This window comes from Oryzias melastigma, linkage group LG9 (genome assembly GCF_002922805.2).
Source record: "Oryzias melastigma strain HK-1 linkage group LG9, ASM292280v2, whole genome shotgun sequence".
In the NCBI taxonomy this organism is placed as follows: domain Eukaryota; kingdom Metazoa; phylum Chordata; class Actinopteri; order Beloniformes; family Adrianichthyidae; genus Oryzias; species Oryzias melastigma.
This window is the reverse complement of record NC_050520.1, coordinates 31665422-31687195: the sequence shown is the minus strand read 5'-3', so window position 1 is coordinate 31687195 and position 21774 is coordinate 31665422. Positions and strand designations below refer to the sequence as shown.

Below are 21774 nucleotides of genomic sequence, written 5' to 3'. Positions count from 1 at the left end.
GTTTTAGCCTTTGACTGCATCTGAGGATGCTTCTGTGAAATTAAAATCTCCATTCATCTTGCAGCCGACTGGCAGAGTTGTTATTGTGCAGCTTATCTGCAAGGAAGTGAAAGGCGAAGCTAGTGTTCAATCAAAACAACAGAAAGGAAACAGCTGACGCCAACATTTGAGGTGGGGATTGATAACTTGCTGCACCCCCCACTACCTGTCACAGTCCAGGAAAACTCACGAAACCACTTTCAAAGTTTTAACTGCTCAATCTTCTCTGGCACACTTTAGTAAACATGTATTCATGGGGGAAATTTAATACAGAGGGATATGTAAATGTGATTAAATGAGTGCTCAGTGACATTTATTTTCTCCTGGCCTTTTGCTCCGAGCCATATTTATGGAGAAGCTAACTTAATTGAGAAAGCGAGGCAATCAAGATGGCCATTTTTCATCTCAAAACAAGATTAGTACAAAATGATGACGATTATGCAGCGAGAACATAATGTGTCCCAGCGAGGCTCAGACTCATGACACCAATTACACTGAAGGGGATGTCAGAGCCTGATCAAAAACATTATCTTCTATTTATTTTTATTGACACTAAATGAATAAAATTCCTAAAGGGAGGCTTTTACGACCAGCATAGTTCATCCTCAGTAGGGAAATGTGTATTTCTGATATTTTGTCTCAAAATGTTGCAGATAAAACTGAGAATCTATATTTTGAGCATCAATGATCTATGCAGACGTTGCCACTGTCTTGTACAATTCAATTCAATTTTATTTATATAGCCCAATATCACACTACATTTGCCTTATTGGGCTTTATACTAGTAATTGGACAGAAGAAGAAAGTTGGTCATAAAATAAAAACATAGTTGATTGCTAAACTAAACAGACTAAACTAAACTGGTTATCCTCGCCCTTAGACCCTCCTTCGTGGTAAGGAAAAACTCCTAAAAAAACCTGATTCTAAAAAAAAAAAAGAAGAACCCTCAGGGATGTCCACATGAAGGACAGATCCTCTCCCAGGATGAACAGGTGATGCATCAGGACTAATAAAGAAGAATTAGTTTATTTAACTCTAGAACTACAAATCTGAATAGTGTTCATCCAGATAGAACTAGGGGACAAGTGGGGGCGAGGTCCAAAGTCAAGACAAGCCAGAGACGCGGTCCACAGCCAGGAACAGGCCGGAGCAACGGCGATCCACCTTAAATCTGAACTGTCTCCCGGTCCTGCAGAAGGGAGTGGGAGAGAGGAACAACACATGAGTTGTACGGCACCAAACAGAAGCCCCGAGAACTAAATAAAAATAATTGTTAAAGAATAGAGGAGAGGTGAAGTAAATGGTTGATTTGAGGACACTCAGGAGATATCATGACTGGGTGAGCCTATATTTAAGATGAGTGCAGTAAGAAGGATCTCAGTCATGAAGGGTTTTTTAAACTAAATGGAGGCTTTTTGTAATGAACATTCAGAGGTTGGTCGGGGCGACCTCACAGTCATTAAGAGATATAAAAACAAAGAAAAGAATTTTTTAAAAAGTTCTAGTGAAACAAAGTGGGTGTTCCGTGTTTATAGGTGGATGATATGAGCTGAAAATATCCGTCTTATGAAAAAGTGAGCATTGTGCCATAAACTCTCCTGTAAATCTAAAATCAATGTTTGTGTTTGTTTCCAGGACTGAAAAAAAGCTACACGTGTGAAGTTTGCAGTGTCACACTCAACTCTGTGGCGCAGTACCATGCACATCTGCAGGGCTCAAAGCACCAAAACAAGTAAGTAGATCGTGAGGCACCAAACTCTACAAAGACTGCTTTAACAGAGCTGTCTGACCTGTTTTTAAACACCATCATTCAGAATGGTTTTGAAATAAACTTATTAAAAACATGACTACAAATACTCAACTTACACCATAAACCTGTAGTAGATACACAGGAAGTTAGAAGTTCAGTCAGATACTATGGGGTTGATGAAGCTGCTGGATTTCAGGGTTAAACCACTAAATGGTTCACATGGTAGAGAGAGAATCTCAACTATTTCAGGAAAAATATGGGGTCAAATCAGGATCTGCTTAAAGGGAACGAAAAAACAGACTGAAAATGTGAAAATCAGAGATCATAAATTTGAAAAAAAGAATTGAAGATTTGAAAGCAGTTTTAAACTGGAAAATACATATTAAAAATTGAAGGAATCATTGACATTTTGAAAAAATAAAATTGAACATTTGAAAAAATAATATTGAAAACTTGAAAAAAAGATTGAAAATTTGAAAAAAAAAAGTAAATTTGAAACTTAAAAAAAACTTAAATTGTTACCATTTAAAAAAAAGTTTATTTGTACTTTCAACTTTCCTTTTTCCATTTCACCCTTTTGTTTCCCATGATCACCTAAGAGGTAATGGTGATCTGACGTCTTCTCTGCTCCAAGACGTTGTCGAGTCCCCTCTGTTCCCCCTCCTGGTAACTAATGAGGTCAAAGCCCCGCCCCCATGTAAAATTAGGATCAGCTCAGCAGCGAAAACTCGGAATTATGAACTGAATCTGAAAACAGAGAACTGAAAGCAAAGAATGAAAAACAAAAAAAAAGTTGAAAGTACAAATAAACATTCCATTTTTAATGGTTTTTTTTTGTAATTGTAGTTTTTAGTTTTTTATTTTTCAAGTTTCAAATTGACATTTTTTATTTCAAATTTTCAATACTTTTTTCAATATTATTTTTTCAAATGGTCAATTTTATTTTTTTCTAATTTTCAATAATTCCTTCCAGTTTTCATTATGTATTTCTTAAATCTAAAACTGCTTTAGAATTTTCAATTTTTGTTTTTTCAAATTTTCAATATTGTTTTTCAATATTTTTTCTTCAAATGGTCAATTTTATTTTTTCAATTTTGTAATAATTCCTTCAAGTTTTCATTATGTACTTTCGATTTTAAAACTGCTTTAAATTTTTCAATTTTCACTGAATATTCACCACAAACAATCACATTTTTCTTAAACAAATAGCTGAATCCTGCCAGTCGTGTCTTGTATGTTGGTTAGTTAAAGACTAAACATTTTTTTTGTGTATTTTGCCTTTCTACCTATCTAGACGTTTTATTGAGTACTCAATGAATAAGATAGTTGCTGGATAAATAATGTGGAGATTTTATCTTTTGTTTGAAGAAAAAGACATTTGTTGAATGGATTTAATTATTGTTGAACCTGTTAGAGTTGTGATTAAATTTATGAGATAAATACATTGTACTCACCTTTTACACTTCCAGTTAAAGTTTGGGGAAAAATAAATATTGTGCTTTCCTTTCTGATTTTTATAATCAACCTGAAGTAGTTTAAGCTCAAACCTGTGAAGAACTTTAAATGTGTCCTGGGGAATAGTTGTGGTTTGATAGTGAGTATTAATTCTCACTACTGTGTAGTATAAATCTGAGGGGAGGCTGGCATTAGGAGTCTGACTGCTGTTAAACAACTCCAAAAATACGAATAAAATTTGAGGATCTTTTTTATTATTGTCTTGAATTGTATCACTCAAATTGCGCCGCAGGACCTCAGATCGCGTCTAAAGCCTTGACGTATGGGGGTTCACAAATCATATTTGGTGTGAACCACCAGGCAAAAAGAAAAAAAAGTAAATAATCATCTCCCATCCCATCTTTCGACTCCCTACTTTTGAGCACGACCCATCACGAGTGCCACATATCCTGTTAGGTTTTATAGAGCAGAATACTTATTTCATTTCTGTGTTCATCATAACATTTTCTAGCCCTGTTTTCCACAGAGCAAATAACGTCTCTCTGGTTCTTGTAGAAAAACATGACAAGTCATTTGAACCTGCTTTTATTAAGTCACTTTATTCGTGTCTTTTTGAGGCACACAGACCCATTAGGTTTTTTTTTTACTTTTTGAAAAGTAGATTCCTTTTTTTGCATTTTTTGAACTAAAATGGCTAAAGGTAAGGGTTGGTCCTCCATTTCCCCCCTTTCTACCATTTTATTAAAAAAAAGCAAATTTTTTTAGAAATCCTTCTCCTTCAGAATCTACTGGAATTTTTGTGGTAACGGTTGAAAAATTACAGTATGTTAAAGATTTTGTGTTTAAGCATCACCAGTGATACCCCAGGTGTTAAAGGGTTAATTTAGGGCCATCTTTAAAAAAAACGGTAACAGAATCTGACACTGACTGTACACAAAGTTTGGATCATCTACTCCACTCTTTACAATTACCACATTTAGAATTATATTTTCTTGCCTAACTGAGGGTCATATTCTTTGTCTGTGATGTTAGGTGGTTGATGAGGTTAGGGTTCTGATTAGGACACATTAATATGATGGACTCAATATACAGGAAATCATGCTTTAGGCAGGGCATGAGGTCATACAATCAATGAAAGAAACCAAATCCTTTTTACCTTACAGCAGGGGAGTCAAACTCAACCGCACAAGGGGCCAAAATCCAAAACACCTTAGGTCAGGGGCCGAACAGGATAAACATTTGTTGAACACTCTAAAATGAAACTTTTATAACTTTAAAACTGTAACTTTTTAACATAATTATGAACTAGATATATAGTATTACCTGTGATAATGCTAGTGTAAAATGCTGTAAGCTAAATTTGGCCGCTGAAGACAATTTTTATGTTAGATGCTGAAATTGATAGTTTTAGTGCTGAAGCTGATAGTTGAAAATGCTGGAGCTGATAGCTGAAAAACACTAAAGCTGATAGCTAAAAACGCTGAAGCTGATAGCTGAAAACTCTGAAGCTGATAGCTAAAAACTCTGAAGCTGATAGCTGAAAACTCTGAAGCTGATAGCTAAAAACTCTGAAGCTGATGGCTGAAAACGCTGAAGCTAATAGCTGAAAATGCTGAAGCTAATAGCTGAAAATGCTGAAGCTAATAGCTAAAACGCTGAAGCTGATAGCTGAAAACACTGAAGCTAATAGCTGAAAACACTGAAGCTGATAGCTGAAAATGCTGAAGTTAATAGCTGAAAACGCTGAAGCTAATACCTGAAAACACTGAAGCTGATAGCTGAAAACTCTGAAGCTGATAGCTGAAAACTCTGAAGCTAATTGCTGAAAACACTGAAGCTGATAGCGGAAAATGGTGAAGCTGATAGCTGAAAACTCTGAAGCTAATAGCTAAAAACACTGAAGCTGATAGCTAAAATCTCTGAAGCTGATAGCTGAAAACAATGAAGCTGATAGCTGAAAACTCTGATGCTAATAGCTAAAAACACTGAAGCTGATAGCTGAAAATGCTGAAGCTAATAGCTGAAAACACTGAAGCTGATAGCTGAAAACTCTGAAGCTGATAGCTGAAAATGCTGAAGCTAATAGCTAAAAACACTGAAACTGATAGCTGAAAACGCTGAAGCTAAAAGCTGAAAACACTGAAGCTGATGGCTAAAAACTCTGAAACTGATAGCTGAAAATGCTGAAGCTAATAGCTAAAAACTCTGAAGCTGATAGCTAAAAACGCTGAAGCTAAAAGCTGAAAACGCTGAAGCTGATAGCTGAAAACGCTGAAGCTAATAGCTGAACTGACAGCCAACTAAAATAATAGCTAAATGGCAAATTAGCTTAAAAAAATGAAAAAAGTAGGTCAGCAAAAGCAGCTAACGTATAGCTGAAAAAATTGCTAAAATTCAAAATATCCTAAAAAAAAACCTGCAAAGAGCCTTAATTAGCCAACTCCAAAACAGCCTAAAAAACTTAAAAAGAAAAGCCTAAATTATCCAAAACAGTTAGCCTGTATCTAAAATTTAGGTAAACTCTGAAATAGCCTAAATAAATCTTAGTAAATGTTAAAATCGTCCTAAAAGCTTGCAGAATACACATTTTTAAACTTTAAAAACTGAACTTCTTAACATAACATTCACATTTTTAAATTCTTATGTTTATCTTCATTTTGTGTTTGAAACAAAAAACAATAAAAACATAAAAAAAATAATTATGAATATTAAAAAGGCAGGAATATTATTCCAGAATAAATCAACTTAAACCTGAAATAATTTTACATATTTTAATTAGGTTTGACGACCCCTCATTTAACTTTCAGAACATTAGAGTTAGCCTTCAAAGCAGAAGTCACTAACTTGAGAAGACAGGAGAGAGAAGACATTTTAGTCGCATGGGACCTAAAGATTAACCCAGGTTGTCATGACTGCGGCTGGAGAGAGGAGATGTCATTTATGCTGTGGATCATGAGAACCACAGGAGCTTTCTCTGTGTTCCTTTGTTCTCTTCAAGTTTGACCAGGCAAACTAAATACAGCATTCAATTAGACGATCTATGATGGCATTTTCAGGCTCAAATCAATGCTGCTTTTTCTTATTTCATGGTATCTTGCTGTGATTCGATTATTACATTGAATTATGAAGAGAGTCTGGAACAATGATGACAGGCTTTGATAACTCGGTGAACAAAACTGGTTGGAATATTTTGATTTCAGGGTGACTCATCCTGTATGGCCCTAAATTGTTAGTCATATGTAGGGGTTTAACGATTAGGTTTAATTATTTGATTGTCCAATATCAATGTAATTGATTTAATCCATTTTGAAACCATTTTTCAATGCTTGATTTAATTCTGTCTCAGACAAATCGATCTGGCTGAATGGTAGAAAATGATTCATCGATGAATCATGACACACCTAGTCGTTGACGGTCCAGGTGCTGAAGGTTTTTGGGTTGTCCGAGCCCGTGGATGGTCATAAAGAGGACCAGCTCAATATTTAGATCATAAAAAGAAATGTCCTACTGTTGTGCCTGTGGTAAGTGTATCGTGAAGTATTTGTGAGGATGATGTAAGTTACACACACCTATACCAGTAGCTGTATTTTCATTGACAATGAAATTGCGCAAATTGGATTAGCAAAAATAAATTAACCTTGTGTATGAACCTTTTCAATCAACAGGCTCACTCAGTGGTCTACAAATGTACACATTTTTCATTGATTTAATTTAATTTTGTCACAAACGGGCAGATGACTGAATCCAAGTGCAGCAGGTTTATTTTGACACGGACAGGAGAGCAGGAGTAAAACAGCTAAAAGTCGACAAAGCTAAATCAATTGAATTCAATTCATTTTTATTTATATAACCCAATATCACGATGCAATTGTCTCAGTGGGCTGGCCGGTAACTGTACAAACACATAAAGTCAGTCATAAAATATAAAACAGTAGCTGGTTGCTAGACTAAACTAACTAAGTTAAATCAGGGTCAGGCAGGCAGAGGTCAAACACGAGCATGAGGGCATCAGAGAACAACAAGAGTGGTCATGGTCCAGGCGAGGGTCGGGGCAGGCGGCAAACGATCAGAGTCGAAGACGAGGTAGGGTCTGATGAACCAGGAGATCAGGTCGGATGCAGGCAGAGTGGCATAAACAAGACTGCGTGAGACTGACTAAATACTGCTGGGAACGACTGCAGATAGAAAACGGCTATGGGCAGCAGGGGCTGATGGGAAGTTTAGTGTGGAGACTCAAAAAGTGCTAGTACTCAGGTGATGGATCCTGCTGATGGCCAGAGGGGGAGATGGGATCAATTCAGGACAAATTATAACACTTAGTGCGGGTCAGCTGGACGCCCCATACACGTTTGCCCACTTTATGCCCACAGACAGCCTGTATTCACCCTAAGGGCAGTTGGGACTATAACGTCTAAATTATTGACATGAACAGATTTCCGTCCCATCCAGCCCACCATCCACAATGTTAAAACTCTTTTCAATAATCATTTGCTTCATAAATGTAAAATACTTCGTTTACCTGATTTTTGCAACATTTTCTAAATTTCAGCATTTGTAGACTATGTTTTTGATTGTTTAGTTATTTATTTATATTTCATGCTGTGAATAGAACACTGGAGGTCCATGCAATAAGCTGACTTTGCTGCAATCAATAGGTCATCTCAAGCTAACAGCCCAATAATTGAACCATCATGTTACCCAGAAAAAACATCCATCAATGGCAACTTTGTGTGTAATCCGTCTTGATGTATACAGTCAAAGATGTCTGCCTACAGACTTACTCATTTAAAAGGCTGCTGGGGAAAATGACCTGAATGTTTCCTGGGTGCAATCGTTTCTACTTAAATGCTTTGTACTGTCAGTTCCTTATATATTCAATTGGATTTTGTTTTTGTGTTTTAATATTTAACTTTACTTCTTTACAGAAACATGACTTGAAAAATAAGCAGTATGATTTTTTATTGACCTGAAATATCTCAAAAATGAGGGAACAAAAAGTAAAAGGCTGCTTTTTTTCTAAAGTTCCAGTCCTGAGAGATCTTTTATGTTACAGAAAATCTAAAGTTTTAACTCTGACACATTTTTTATTATGAACTACACATGATAAGTAGAAAAAAAGATGCTTTTGTGATAACAAAGCTTATGTAGCTCTGACAGTGCTGCATTCAAAATAAAGTAGACAATTATTACAAACACTGATAAATATTCCATTCTAAAAAAAATGGAGTTTAACACTAAATCTACCCAGGGTTGGGCACTGAAATTTAGTTCGAAGTAGGAACCGATACCGTAACCGAAGAAGCTGCTGCAATCGGTTCCTCATTTCGTGGCTTAGTGTCACTGAAGATCTATTTGTCTTTTTGTCTTAGGACATGTCAATCACTTCTACTATGTTCAGTATGTTGAAGTTCGAGTCAATCCTTCCGCTTTTCCTGCAATAGTGGGCGGGGTCATATAAGAAATGTGACGGGGTGAACACGGGCACGCGAAACACTCAAATGCTCAAAATGGGGGACAGCCTTCAAACAGTCACAGAGACACAGAAACACAGCAGAAGCGGCTGTCATCCAGACACAGCCCCCAATTAAGAAAAAAGCCCCGGTAACCCCTCAGATACCGCGGCCCCTCAGCCATGGTATCTAGCTCAGGATCACATGTTTGACAGGTAGCGAGCAGCGAATTCGCCAAGCGGTGAAAGAGGGGCGGGCCACCGGTTTGCACCTCGGAGCTTTGAATTAATGGGAACAGCCAGCATGTCTAAAAACGACGACACCCAAAACGTAAACTTTTGACGCAGAGGTCATAACCATGAATATGTGACGACTTGGGAAAGAAAATGTGTCGATTTGGGGAGATGTAGGCATTATTTATTTATTTATTTATTTTTTACTGAAGGCACCAATTGGGAACTGAAACCGATTAAAACCCAATCGGTGCCCAACCCTAAACCTACCAGCATGTTTATAAAAGAAGTGTCACGTGACATGTCTTTAGTGTTTGATCTACTTGAAATGGCAAACTTGACACTGTTCATCGGTGCTGCTTCTGTGCCTATAGCACAAAAGAAACTCAAGTATTGTGGTACAATAAGTCAGAGAGAGTATCACCCTACATGTTGAATTCCTTCTAAAGCTCAAAGAACCACTATCTTATTCTTTGAAAGGATTTTTCACCTGATTAACATATTTCTTGGGTTGACATTTCTTTCGATTACTTGTTTTATCTGCCTAACCAACATTGACAGCTGTGAGGTACGTCTAAAAATATGCAGGTTTCTTTGCCTCCGTTTCATTGCCAATTTCTGTCCAGTGTCATTGACTCAGAGATGACACGGTGCTTGCAGGGGGCTTCGCTCTGACTCAGAGCGCCCCATGCCATGCCACTGAAACATATAGTTAATGTGAGTTGAGTGGAGGGAGGACAAATCTGACTGGAAACCCTGCCAACAGACACAGCAGTCTTTCCTCATAGAGTGTGCCAATTCTCCACTGAGACCTGAAGCAATACATTTTCTAACTGAAATTCATTTTCATCAGTTCTCCGTGCTCCAATCTGCCCATTTGTTACACAATACCTCTAGGTTAGAGCCAGCTTGTTGATTAGCTGGACATCCTTCTTGTGATGGTTTGGACAAATTCATTTATGTCTCTGCAAACCCCCAATTCAATGAATTCTTGCGCCTATAGGGTTTTTTTTATGCCACTCAAACATTCAAAAGACTTTAGAACTGGATTTAAAGCCTAATGAGATTCACATGCCAGCATGCCACACAACACATTTATTGCTGGCATTCTATCTATTTACAATGAGGTGGTGGTCACAGAAATCTATTGAGTATCTGCACAGATCATGTACAGTTTTTCTATCATGTAATATAATTTTAAGTCACATTATTGGATTCTGACTTAGTTGAGGGACAGTTCTTTTAGAATGAACTCTGACATTTGGTAAGAATAATGGCTTTGTTTTTGTTTGTAGGTTTTGCTTTTTTGCAAACCGTTTTTCTGAATAACATTTAAAGTCAAAGGAATATCTGACCTTAACTTATAGGAATTACAATTTTACCTGGAATTTTTTTTCCAAATCCCTTTACATGAAGGAATTTTTGGGGGGAAGAACAAAGCCCAAGATGTGTGAAGAAATGTTGGATTTGGATTGGTGCAACATTTGTAAGGAACATGCATTTGTGGTATGAGCAGAGTTTGATGTGTAAAACAAAACAAAAAAAGACACTTCTCTGCAACTACTACACTGGTAACAATGCTGTTTCTAATGAATTTGAACTTGAGGGACTCACAGGTTCTGCTAATGACATCCCTGTAGGATCATATACGTATATCTCCCACAGATTGGCAGTCAAGTTTGGTGAGAAGATTGAATAGAGCCTATAGTTGGCCACATCACACTCCAAAACAGACTGCACTCTGAAACTTTTATATTACAGACTAAGAGCCTTGGTTTCAATCCCCTCCAACATCATACCAATTAGCACTAATAATAAAAGGCTTTCAAATGGTAAAAGATCAATTGCTAAAAGCCAAAGTAAAAAAATCAGCAAATCTACCCAAAAAAAAAGTTTTTTTTTATATTTTGTTTTATGGTAATTTACAAATTCACACACTTTTATTTAATGTACAGGCGACAAATAGCAATTACTGTGATAGTTGTTCAGTTAAAGTTTTATCTCTAAAACAATTAAGCCACAAGCCCAGTAAACGAATGGATCCCACCTGGTCATTAAGTGACTCCTCACAGCCAGATTATCTCGGAGATAGATAGATAGATAGATAGATAGATAGATAGATAGATAGATAGATAGATAGATAGATAGATAGATAGATAGATAGATAGATAGATAGATAGATAGATACGTTTTAACAATTTGATAGTGGAAGGAACAAGGAGCCTATAGCAAAGCTGGTTAGGTCGTTATTTCAGACAAATCATGCATTTTGTGGAACAAGTACCAATTTGGCATGGATGTGCCTTAGGATACCTTAGGAAAGCACGTTAGTCATCAGAAAAATATACAATGGCAGCAATTTGTAAAGATGGCAACCATACGCTTAATTGTTACAACAATATTCCAGGTATGTTTGCCCCAGTGCTTTTCATGCACAAAGTCTTTTAACTTGAGGGGAACTATTTTATGTATCTTACACATAAATTACATACATTTTAAAATATTTTTTGGAGGTTAAGGTGCTTTTCTGGAAGTCTGGATCCTAAGGTACGTTTATGCCAAATTTGGTGCTTGTACCAAAAAATACATGATTATTTAGATAACCGGCTGCACTATAAATACTGTTGATTGTGTCTTTTTCTCTTACAAAGCTGGAAAATAAAAACATTTCTTCACTCTCCCTCCCTAATACCTGGAACATCTTATAGAAAGACTGGAAACTGACAGATCTGCCCCCTTTAAATGCTTTAAAAATACCTCTGAAGGACTTAGAACTGCTTCATTCATGTTCATAAACATAGACATTTTATTATAATGTAATTGTATTGCAATCTTTTTTATGTTCTGTTGTTTTGGAATTAGGGCTGCCACAATAAGTTGATTAGTCGACGACTAATCGGCTATCGAAATAGTCAATGACTAATTTAATAGTTTTATCTCAAAACTACAGTGCATGCTATCTAATGACTCACTGACACCAAAATTCAATCATTTGTGGAAAATAGTTAATTTGTTTTAGATACCAACCTCATTTAATGTAATATTTTTTTAAATTACAATTAAAAAAAAAAAAAAAATTCTCAGTCGTGTTTTAATTGTGATTATTACATTTTTAACAAAAATCCCACAACCTAAATGTCTTCAAAAGCCATTTTTCTTGTTGATCTGAAAATATTATCTGGGGGGGGGCGGCTGGCTTTTGGAGCTGAGCTGAGCTGCTCTGTCCCGGAAAATAGATGATATTAGAATTTCTATATGAACATTAACACTATGGTGTCACAGTGGCAAACTGTAAAAGCAATATTTACATTTGTCCTCTAGAAACTCAGCAGGATGAAATGTGTGCCTGAACTGAGACAAATGACACAATTGTGGCGTGCTGAGTCATGATAACTGTAAAAAATATCCCAGTGGAAAAAGACAAACACAAGCTGTGGGAATTGATCTCATCTGTGGAAAATAGTGTGGTGCACCTGTGGTTTTAAGGTCATCGAGAGGTTAAATATTGATTGTGCTCAGTGCGTTGCGTGTTGAAAGGAGAAACAAGTAAAGCAGAAGAAAGACGATAACGGATGCCCCATCATTATCTGAGCACTCAACTCTTATGCAGTGGCTTTGGATTTCCAGTAACATCCAATCGGAACATGGCAGAGAACTGGGACATTTTACACCGAGTCTCTACTGACAGCAGAGGAATTTTCCAAGTCAGCATAGGTATTCATTAAATGGATATTAATCCACAGACGTGATAATCTTCATGATTTTGGATAGGAAAGCACAAAAGAAGCAAAACCAAAGAGAAATTGTCAGGGCATTCATTATTCAGCCTCATTTTCCCCCAATCATCAAGCCTCTAATTAATTCCCTTGTGCACTCGCATATCTTAGAGCAAGCAATTGTCAGCGGGGCAATGCCTTTCACTTCACCTTCTTTTCTCTCTCATTGTCCTGTTTTTTGTCTCCTGGGGCGCTATGAGAACCTTCATTTTTTTTTATTTCTCCCCTTTTAGAACAATCACATATTTACTTTTTCTTTTGCATGTTATTGGATATCACTTACCACTGCTCAATAGTCTTCATATGTGTCGGCTGAGAAAATTCTGCACAAATACTGTTCAAGAGCTAGTGCATGCTTTTATTTTCATCTAAAAGTTACAATAACACAGCCTTATGTTTCCCATATTACCACTTTTTCTTTCAAATATCGAAAACAATCTACTGTCTAATTATTTTTTACAAAAGCTTTCACTCCTTTATGCGAGTGGCACTGTGCAGCTTTTTGTCCTATTTACCTAGTTCCACAAATTGAGATGATGTCCTACATTTTAGGTGACTCCATTTTCCAGCATTGCAGGAAAGACTCCAAAGCCTCTGCAGTGAACACACACTGGCGGAGCGGAGCCAGGAGGGAACAAAGAGGATCTGCAGTCTTACAAGCCTAAACAACATTTTTTTACAAAGAACAATTGAACATCTGGTTGTTACCAATGACTCCATAAAAGAACTAGTGACTCCTCCCTCGTCGCGTTCCAAATAGAAAGTATTAGAAGCCAAAATCCCAGCTATACTCAGTCATTCTATGTCAGAATAACCATTCTTACTCTGATCATATTTTTACATGTTCTTGTTGATCATAGTTTTTTTCACAATATTTTTTCTTTATTGCAAGTTATTTAAGTTGTAAACTGACTAATGAGATGACTTGATGACTTGTGGCACCAGCTTGTCCCCAAGACGAAGCTTCAAAACGTTTCATTAACGGATTCTCCCAAGCCTGTTTTCAGTGGTAGGGGTGTGCACTTCCAACAAGCTCTCTTCTGAACTGGTTGTCATAGAGACATCAACTCAGACAGGTTTGAACCAATCACTGCTTACTGACATGATCTGGCCCCAACATGGCAGCGTCCATATCACAGAACAATGGTGACTGAATGACATCATTTGGTTGGAGCCCGAAGTCATCTAATTTCTATGGGTGACATCACACCCACTCAGTCCAGTTCTCTAATGGTGCATTCACACCGAACACGACCGGCGCGTCAAATGTGTGTCTGCCGCTTTTCTTTTGATGTCTTTCACATTTACTGCGCAACGCCTTGACGCCCCTGCCGCGCCTGCCGTGGAGCAACCACAGAAGTTCTGGAATTCATTTGTTGCCACAACATGATGTTGGGTAACTTGGGTTTATCTGATCATAGGCTCCGGCAAGTCTCTGTGTTTGTTTTCACCAGGTCTTTCAGAGTCTCTCTTGGTTCTGTGTGCTTCACTCGTGCAGCGAGAGCTTCAGACCGTTACTTCTGTCTGTCTGTAGTCCAGTTTGAGCACTAGCCCAAGAGGGGGGAAATAAAAATATAACTGGGGGACCTTTTTATTATTGTCTTGATGAAAATAAGAAAAACATCATAAGCCCATGAAGCTAGAGCGGTCCCGTGTGCGGCAACGACCCTCTCCGAGCTGCTGGGCAGCTAACTTCCGGCGGTCAAGCAGAGCATCCTCCGCTGCCCAGGGACCTGCAGCCTGTATGGTAGACCTCGCTGGATCTGCTGGGCAGCAGTGCTCATCATCAGCTCTGCAGGAGTCAGTGGCGACAACTATCAACTCTGCCGTAACCTGGGGAGCAGAGCTCACTAGCTCGCTAAGCTATCCACCGGGCGGCTGGCTATCGTAGCCGTCCATCCAGCTCAATGAGCTCCATGATGAGCTGGCAATCTATCCAGGGTGTATCCCGCCTTCGCCCAACACTAACTGGGACAGTTTCCAGGAACCTAGCGGCCCCCGTGGGTTGAAAAATTGGATGGAAGTTCATGATGAAAAAACTTGCATCGAGCCGCCACCTTTAATGTTTATTTCTATTGTTTTATCTAGTCACTGAAAATGTCACATGCCCAAAGCTGAGTTTCTGTTTGTTTGTCGTGCTGCTTCAGATTCATGCACTAAAGGAAATAAGATGTTTTAAATAAATTAGAGCTGTCAGGCGATTAAAATTTTTAATCACGATTAATCGCATTGTCCATAGTTAACTCGCGATTAATCGCAAATTGATATGTGGCCTTATTTTTAAGAAAAAAAATGTGTACTTCACGGAATTTAGCAGTTCTACATTAATTATGAAAACAAGAATGGCAAAACTAATAGTTTTCATCAGAACTACTCTATTTTGTAACATTGTATTGAGATAAACTTTCTTAACAATAAAAGGCTGTAACATAAAATGTCTAACAAAAGCCCAAGTGCAAGTGAAGGGCATTTTAAATTCAAAACTTCAATCAACGTTCAGTAAAATAAAATAAAAAAACATCAAAAATAAAATTTCCATAACACTTTCATGTTCATTTTTTGTCAGGACCAAATCTTTTCTTAATCTTCTGAATTGCAGTAATGAATGAAATAGAGATTTATCATTTCCAACTTACTTTTGTTTTTTAAGACATTAAAGACTGAGAAAAGCGGGATACTCTGTGGATAGTTTGACAGTCTGTTACTGCCGCCGCGTTCTCTGGCTGCAGCTCGATGCAGCGACGTGTCCAGCGGAGCTCACGCCATGAATATGCCGGCAGACAGACCGTTATGCTGGGGCTGGATCACGCTTAAACCTCCAGAACATTTAAAACGTCCCCCGGTGCGCTTGCTGCTCGGAACGTCTGCAGCTCTCGGGACGCGGCGCCGGACGCGAGCCGGTACCACCAGACGTGGTACTGGACGCAAACCGGAGCCGGGTTAGGGTGCAGGAGTCTCCAGGTCCTGGCGCCAGGCGGGTTCTAGCAGCTCGGTGGTTGGAGACCCGCCCGTGATCTAGTGAGAGCAGCAGGTGAGTTAGAGGGCGGGACGCCTGCGCGCACGGTATGGAAAGGCAAGTATGAGAAAATCCGCGATTAATGCGTCAAAAGAATTGTCGGCATCAAGCACACGTCAGATTAACGCATTTTTAATGCAACAGATCTGACAGCCCTAGTCTAAATACATAAACAACAAATATGTTAATATAATATGTGGATAAATGAGTGTTAATTTCAATACTTCCTTTAAATTTAAAAAGAAAAATAACTTTTTGACTTTGCTTTTAGTATAAAGAATGCTGGATACACAACAATAAAGGGACAGACAGGCCTATGACTGATCAATTTGTGTGTCTCAACCCAATGACGTGTCCTCCAGCTGTTTGTCCTCAGCCCCAAAGAAAGTTAGCAAAGTTTTATGCATGGTGACTTTTAAATGTAAGTCTTCACAATGTTCTGCCTTTGAAAGGAGAAAGTATTCCAGGCAGGTGACTTTATTCAATGAAGAAAATCACTTGCAGCCAGGGAGGCTATTTATCACGACAAGGGAATTAACTTCAAAGCAGTTTAAAAATGTCCATGTAGAGCGAAGGCTTGAGGATGATTTCTGGGTGAAAAATGCTTCACTACAGAAATGTGCTGACACTATTTGTCACATTCTTCATGAATGTGTATATAACAGGGCGGCTGTGTTCAAGCAGATGATAAAGTCTGTTTGTGTTGTTGCTTTGGGCCATTGGAGGCTGTGCAACTGTGAAATGTATTCCAGTTACAAAGTGGATTACTAATGAGACACCTCCAAGTCTTGAGGTCCTGTGTGGTGATCAAAAGCAACCTTTCCGTTAAACCTTTGTTGTTCATCTTTCGGCATATCACCGTAAGGTAAAAGCAAAGGCAAAGCAGCTTTAAACCAGATGCCCTTCCTAACACGACCCTATATTTTATCCAGACTGGGGACTGGCACAGGGAGTCTGCGTCTACCTGTGGCTACATTGGTGGGTCTCACCTATGGACCACACTGGATCCAGTTCATTGAGCTCCCTGGGAATCAAAACCTGGATTCCCTTGTTCCAGTCCTGCATTTTACCAACTTAGCTATCCAGCCTTCTCTTTAAATCTTTGAAAATACAATGAAATATATGTTAATTTTCTAAATGTGCTTATTCCTGTTCAGGGTCACAGAGATTTTGGAGTCTATCCAGCTGCTGAAGGGCAAAGGCGGAGTACATTCCAAACAGTTTGTCAATCTATTGCAGGGCAGCACAAAGTCAGATAACCGCACACACTCACATGGATACATAAGGAACAATTTAGAGTCATCAATAAACCTATGAAGCATATTTATAAATGTGGAGAAAGCTTCTTCCTGTGTCCCCTTGCCTAGTCTGGTAAAGCAGAGGTTTGTGCATTTGCGCTGTTTCAGTTATGTGCTGTAAATAAAGTAATTGAAAAAAATGAATCATGACTAAGGCTTAAAAAAATGAAGCCCTTTTTTACAAAGTCTCTGGTTTAGCCCCTTGAAGAATATACCTTTCTCAAACATTTTGAAGAAAGTCAATCAAATGTGCATATCCTCAATCTTACAAAAATCAATCAGTGTCTCTTATGCAAGATGTTGTCAAGCTGTTCAATATTCCATTTCTAGAAAGATCTATGAAAGACACATTGACACAGAACCATCCATCTCATGGTCTTCATGGGTATTTGTGAACCTGCTCTAAGAGATTCCTTTAGTCCCAATGGTTTACTTCTCAAACTTTCGACAAAGCATAATGTTAAGCACATCTAACTTCTCCCGAATTTGCAAGCACTTGCAAATCTGAACCAGATTTACCCCAGTCAGCGAAAACAGCCTAATTTGAACACACTTAATAAATTGCACATTTGGGTTTATATATCAAGGGAGGACGCGTTAATTTGACTGATAATTGAAACATATATAACTGAAATAAAAAGCTAATTATAAATGATGTTCGTACACACTAGGCACTAATTGTTTTCAAAAACAAAATGTTGTTTCTCCAGGCTTTAATTTATGAGTAACAATTCTATTAAGTTTGATGATCCGGTTAGAAATTTGACCTTGCAAAACTCAGCAGAAATCCTGTTTTCTATCAACTGTTTACTGAAATGCTTTAGGAAACTACATGATATGTTAAACAGACAAAATACGAACAGTCTCCTAAATGGCTTAAAAATGCAGCATAATGTTGGGACTGCTCCTTGTGTAATAAAGAAATCTTCTTCCATGAAATCTATGTTTATATTTAGGTTTCACCATCTAAAGCACATGTGTCAAAGTCAAGGCCCGGGGGCCGGATTCGGCCCACCAGGTAATTACTTTCGGCCCTCAAAATAATTTTATTGCATTATTATTAATGGCTCCATGTTATCTTGTGCTCATTTGTAACCTGTATAATTTTGACAAAATATATTATTATGGAGAGCAAAATATTAAAAGTTATTTAAGGTTTAAATTGATTTATTCTGGAATAAAAAATGGCGTGTACTTGTATAGGTAAATGGCGTATACTTGTATAGCGCTTTCTACCCTCCTTCGAGGGCCCAAAGCGCTTCACAGTCACAGACCCATTCACCCATTCACACACACATTCACACACTGGTGGTGGCTCCGCTGCCAAACACTGGCGCCAACCTCCCACCAGAGGCAATTCGGGATTCAGTGTCTTGCCCAAGGACACTTCGACAGATGGGCGGGCAAGGCGGAGTCGAACCCGCTCACTACTGATCAAGAGTCGACCGCCCTACCACTGCACCACGGCCTTTTCATTATTCATAGTTATGTTAAAATGTTATGTTTTTAAAGTTTTAAAAATGTAGTTTTAGAGTGTTCAATAAATGTTTATCCTGTTCGGCCCGCGACCTAAGGGGTGTTTTGGATTGTGTCCCCTTGTGTGATTGAGTTTGACACCCTTGATCTAAATTTATGTGAAAATAAATCTGAATAAAGTGGGAGAAATTGTATTACTAAATTATATTTACTTTTTCTATTCGTTGTCATTTGATTCTTGGTGTTTATAAAAATTAGATAAGTTCATATCTCCATCTTTAGCTTTTCTGTCATTTTAATTTAGATTTTTATTTACTTTAAATCTAAAAAAGAACATTATCTGAGGAATGTTTCCAGTACCTTATTGAATCTGTGCCACAAAGGATTAAGGCAGTTCTGAAGGCTAAAGCAGGGGCCCAACCTAATAATGCCTGATTCACACTGCAAGTGGAAGCGGCGCGGAACAGAGGCCCCTTCATTTGGTACCCTTGTTAACTGATGGTGTAGCTCACACCATTTTTCGCAAAGCACCACGTTCCTCCGCGGCCGGCTCCCGCAGTGCAGCGATCCTTTTGGCGTCTTTACTATTTTTTGCACGAGCCATCTTCATCAATCCTGGCAGAAACTTACGCCAAGACACACGAGAAAATGTTCTAAATATAGCCAGATTTTCACAATAAAATGCTGTGATTGATAAATGCGATCACATTTTTGTATCTAAACAGACTGTAGAGATGAAAATACAGTATTCCCCACTTTATATTTGGGAGTTCGGGACCAGAGACCTCAGTGAATACACCAAATCCATGAATATGGAGAATCCGCAGTTTCCTTTTCACCCCCACCCTCCACAGCCGAAGAATGTCCGGTGCTGATCCATACTCATCAAAAACATTTCTGATCATGCTTTGTGAAAATTTATTAAAAAACATTGAAGTATTGCTCAACATAAAAAGTTTTTTTTTCTTTTTTTTATCCAGAAAAATAGGCAGCAAACGTTTCATGAGGACTGTCACTCTGTCTCCGTGCTTTAAAAAGTGCCTCCTTCTACCTTCATCAGTTGAGTGCAAAAGGGCATCTCTATCCAGAATTTGCTGATTATATCCATAATAAACACCTCTGGATGATAATTATCCTCTGTGATTATCAGGATATGTCTGTCACGGAAAAATATGCGTCTGTTGTAAACTGGAAGTGAAGCAGATTCTGCGCACACGCGGCTTCTCTGCGCTTCTGCGAGCGGTGTGAACATGGTGTAAAATGGCCGGTGACTGAACATGTTCATCTGACAAATAACAACAGCAGTTGTGAAATATTAAAAGGAAAAGGAAAGTCATCTGTTGGTCCTGCTGTTTCAGAAGTAAAAATATATTTTTTTATAATATTATCACACAAAAATATGAATGTAGAACATAAATTGTTGTTATGATAATGTAATATTCTGCTACAGCTTCAGGGTACTGTTAAGGGTAAAAGATTGTTGTTCTGCATAAGAGTGCTGAAACTAATCACCTGCAAATGCTGCAAGAGTTTGTTCCCCCTCAGGGTTGTTTCGTTACAGTCACTATCAGAAATAGAAGAATTGAATTTGCTTTCAATGCAGTCATTCAGCTGGAGCTATTTGTTCATGCAGCAGAAAAGTTTTTCTAAAGGTCATCATTTTCTGAATGTTTCCAATGTCCTGCTGTGGGTACCTCGGAGGGAAGTCTTGTGACATTTTTGCTGATAAGATACAAAGCTGAACGATTGGAAAGGCATCAATCACCTGTGTCAGCTTGAGATTTTAATGAAAGGCGGGAGATTTTCCTCTTTAAAAGATCACTCACTTGAAAGTGTGTTTCCACTGGAAGTCTGACAAATGAAAGACCTTTTCTGTCACATTGAAATAATGAAACTATATATATATATAACAATGTTGGTTTCAAGATGTTTCAATCTGTCCTAGCAGAGTTCTCCAAGATCCTGCATTCACACCGAACGCGATGTGTTGGTTTTGGACTTAACCCGGCAATCACCAACAAGTCATGGGCCAAAGCTGGGACCCTTGATTGGTTCACATGACACCTCTTTTTTGCCAAAGTTCTGATTTTTGAGTTCTTGACATGTCACGATGTCAGATTGCGTCTGACACTTGTCGCAGGATCTCTGATCGCATTTATGTGACTTAACATTGAGACCGGACACCCCTGATGCCCCAATCACGTGAATGCAGTTTAAGACTTGTTTTCTCAAACCAAAATTATTTAGTATTGAAAAACATATTGAGAAGATTGTTTGTCTTGCAAGATAGAAAATAGGACCAATTTTCTTTTTTCAATTTCTTTGGATTCTGTTTTTGCTGTGCTTAAACTGCTATATTCGTAGAAACAAGTCAATACCTAACAATATTTCTCTTTTTTTTCTTCTTCTCCACCAGCCTGAAGAACCAGATATGTGTCCAGTGAGCATGGGACGGTGACAATAAAAACAACAACTTCTGGATTGATGTCAGACAAGCTGTCAGCAGCTTGCCCTGCTTTTCTGCCTCTGCTCTTCTCAGCATCTTTTTGACCCCTTTTTTGCTCCATCATTCGACTTCATTGGTGTCGGCCACCCTGACAAACAGGGGGATAAAGAAATGTGTTCTGAACACTCCAGCATGACATCAGATCTCACCTTTGGTCAAAATCGACAGTTCTTCCACATTTCCATCACCCTTCCATGGTCGATCTGTGACATTACTCTACAGCTGTGATCTGTGTTTCCTCTCTTTTTATCTAGAAATAGTTTAAGAGCATTTAAAAGTGGATCTGATACACAGCTGCCTTTTTTGCAAATGCATGGATTCAATTATGTTTTACTTCACAGAAATGTTAGGTATAATATGCTTACATTTGATTTGAATCTGCGGTTTTGTTGTCCTATTCCTAAATGAAATGGTGCATATTTTTTGGGATTATGCCTAATCTTATTTCTTGATATAACAACAAAACTCTAGTTGTTTCTTAATTTTTGCATGGCACGCACTTGCATTTTTTTTAAATACATTTTGAACTGGACCTAAATGCCCTTTCTGCATAAAACAGATTAATAGCAATAATGACAGTGTTTGAACTCTTTCTTTGTTTAAAGCAAATGTCTAAAGTTAGCTCCACCCCCCCAAAAAAGTGAATTAACAATTTTAAAGTTTGTTGAACCTGCAAAAATAAATAGTTTGCTTGCATATTTACAGAAACAAAGCTGAAACATTCCTGATAAACAGACTCCAGAATTTGTGTTTTTATAACCTTCTCATTAATCCT

At 38.0% G+C, this 21774-nt stretch overlaps 1 protein-coding gene across 1 annotated transcript in view; it reads left to right on the top strand.

The window, feature by feature from the left end:
* Positions 1 to 21569, top strand: part of zmat4a (zinc finger, matrin-type 4a) — a 162613-nt gene extending 141044 nt beyond the window's left edge. Inside the window, exons 6-7 of the mRNA XM_024276052.2 lie at positions 1675 to 1771; positions 20910 to 21569. Coding sequence (XP_024131820.2) covers positions 1675 to 1771; positions 20910 to 20937 — 125 coding nt within the window. The 3' untranslated portion in view covers positions 20938 to 21569. The remainder of the gene's footprint in view (positions 1 to 1674; positions 1772 to 20909) is intronic.
* The last annotated feature ends 205 nt before the right edge of the window (positions 21570 to 21774 follow it).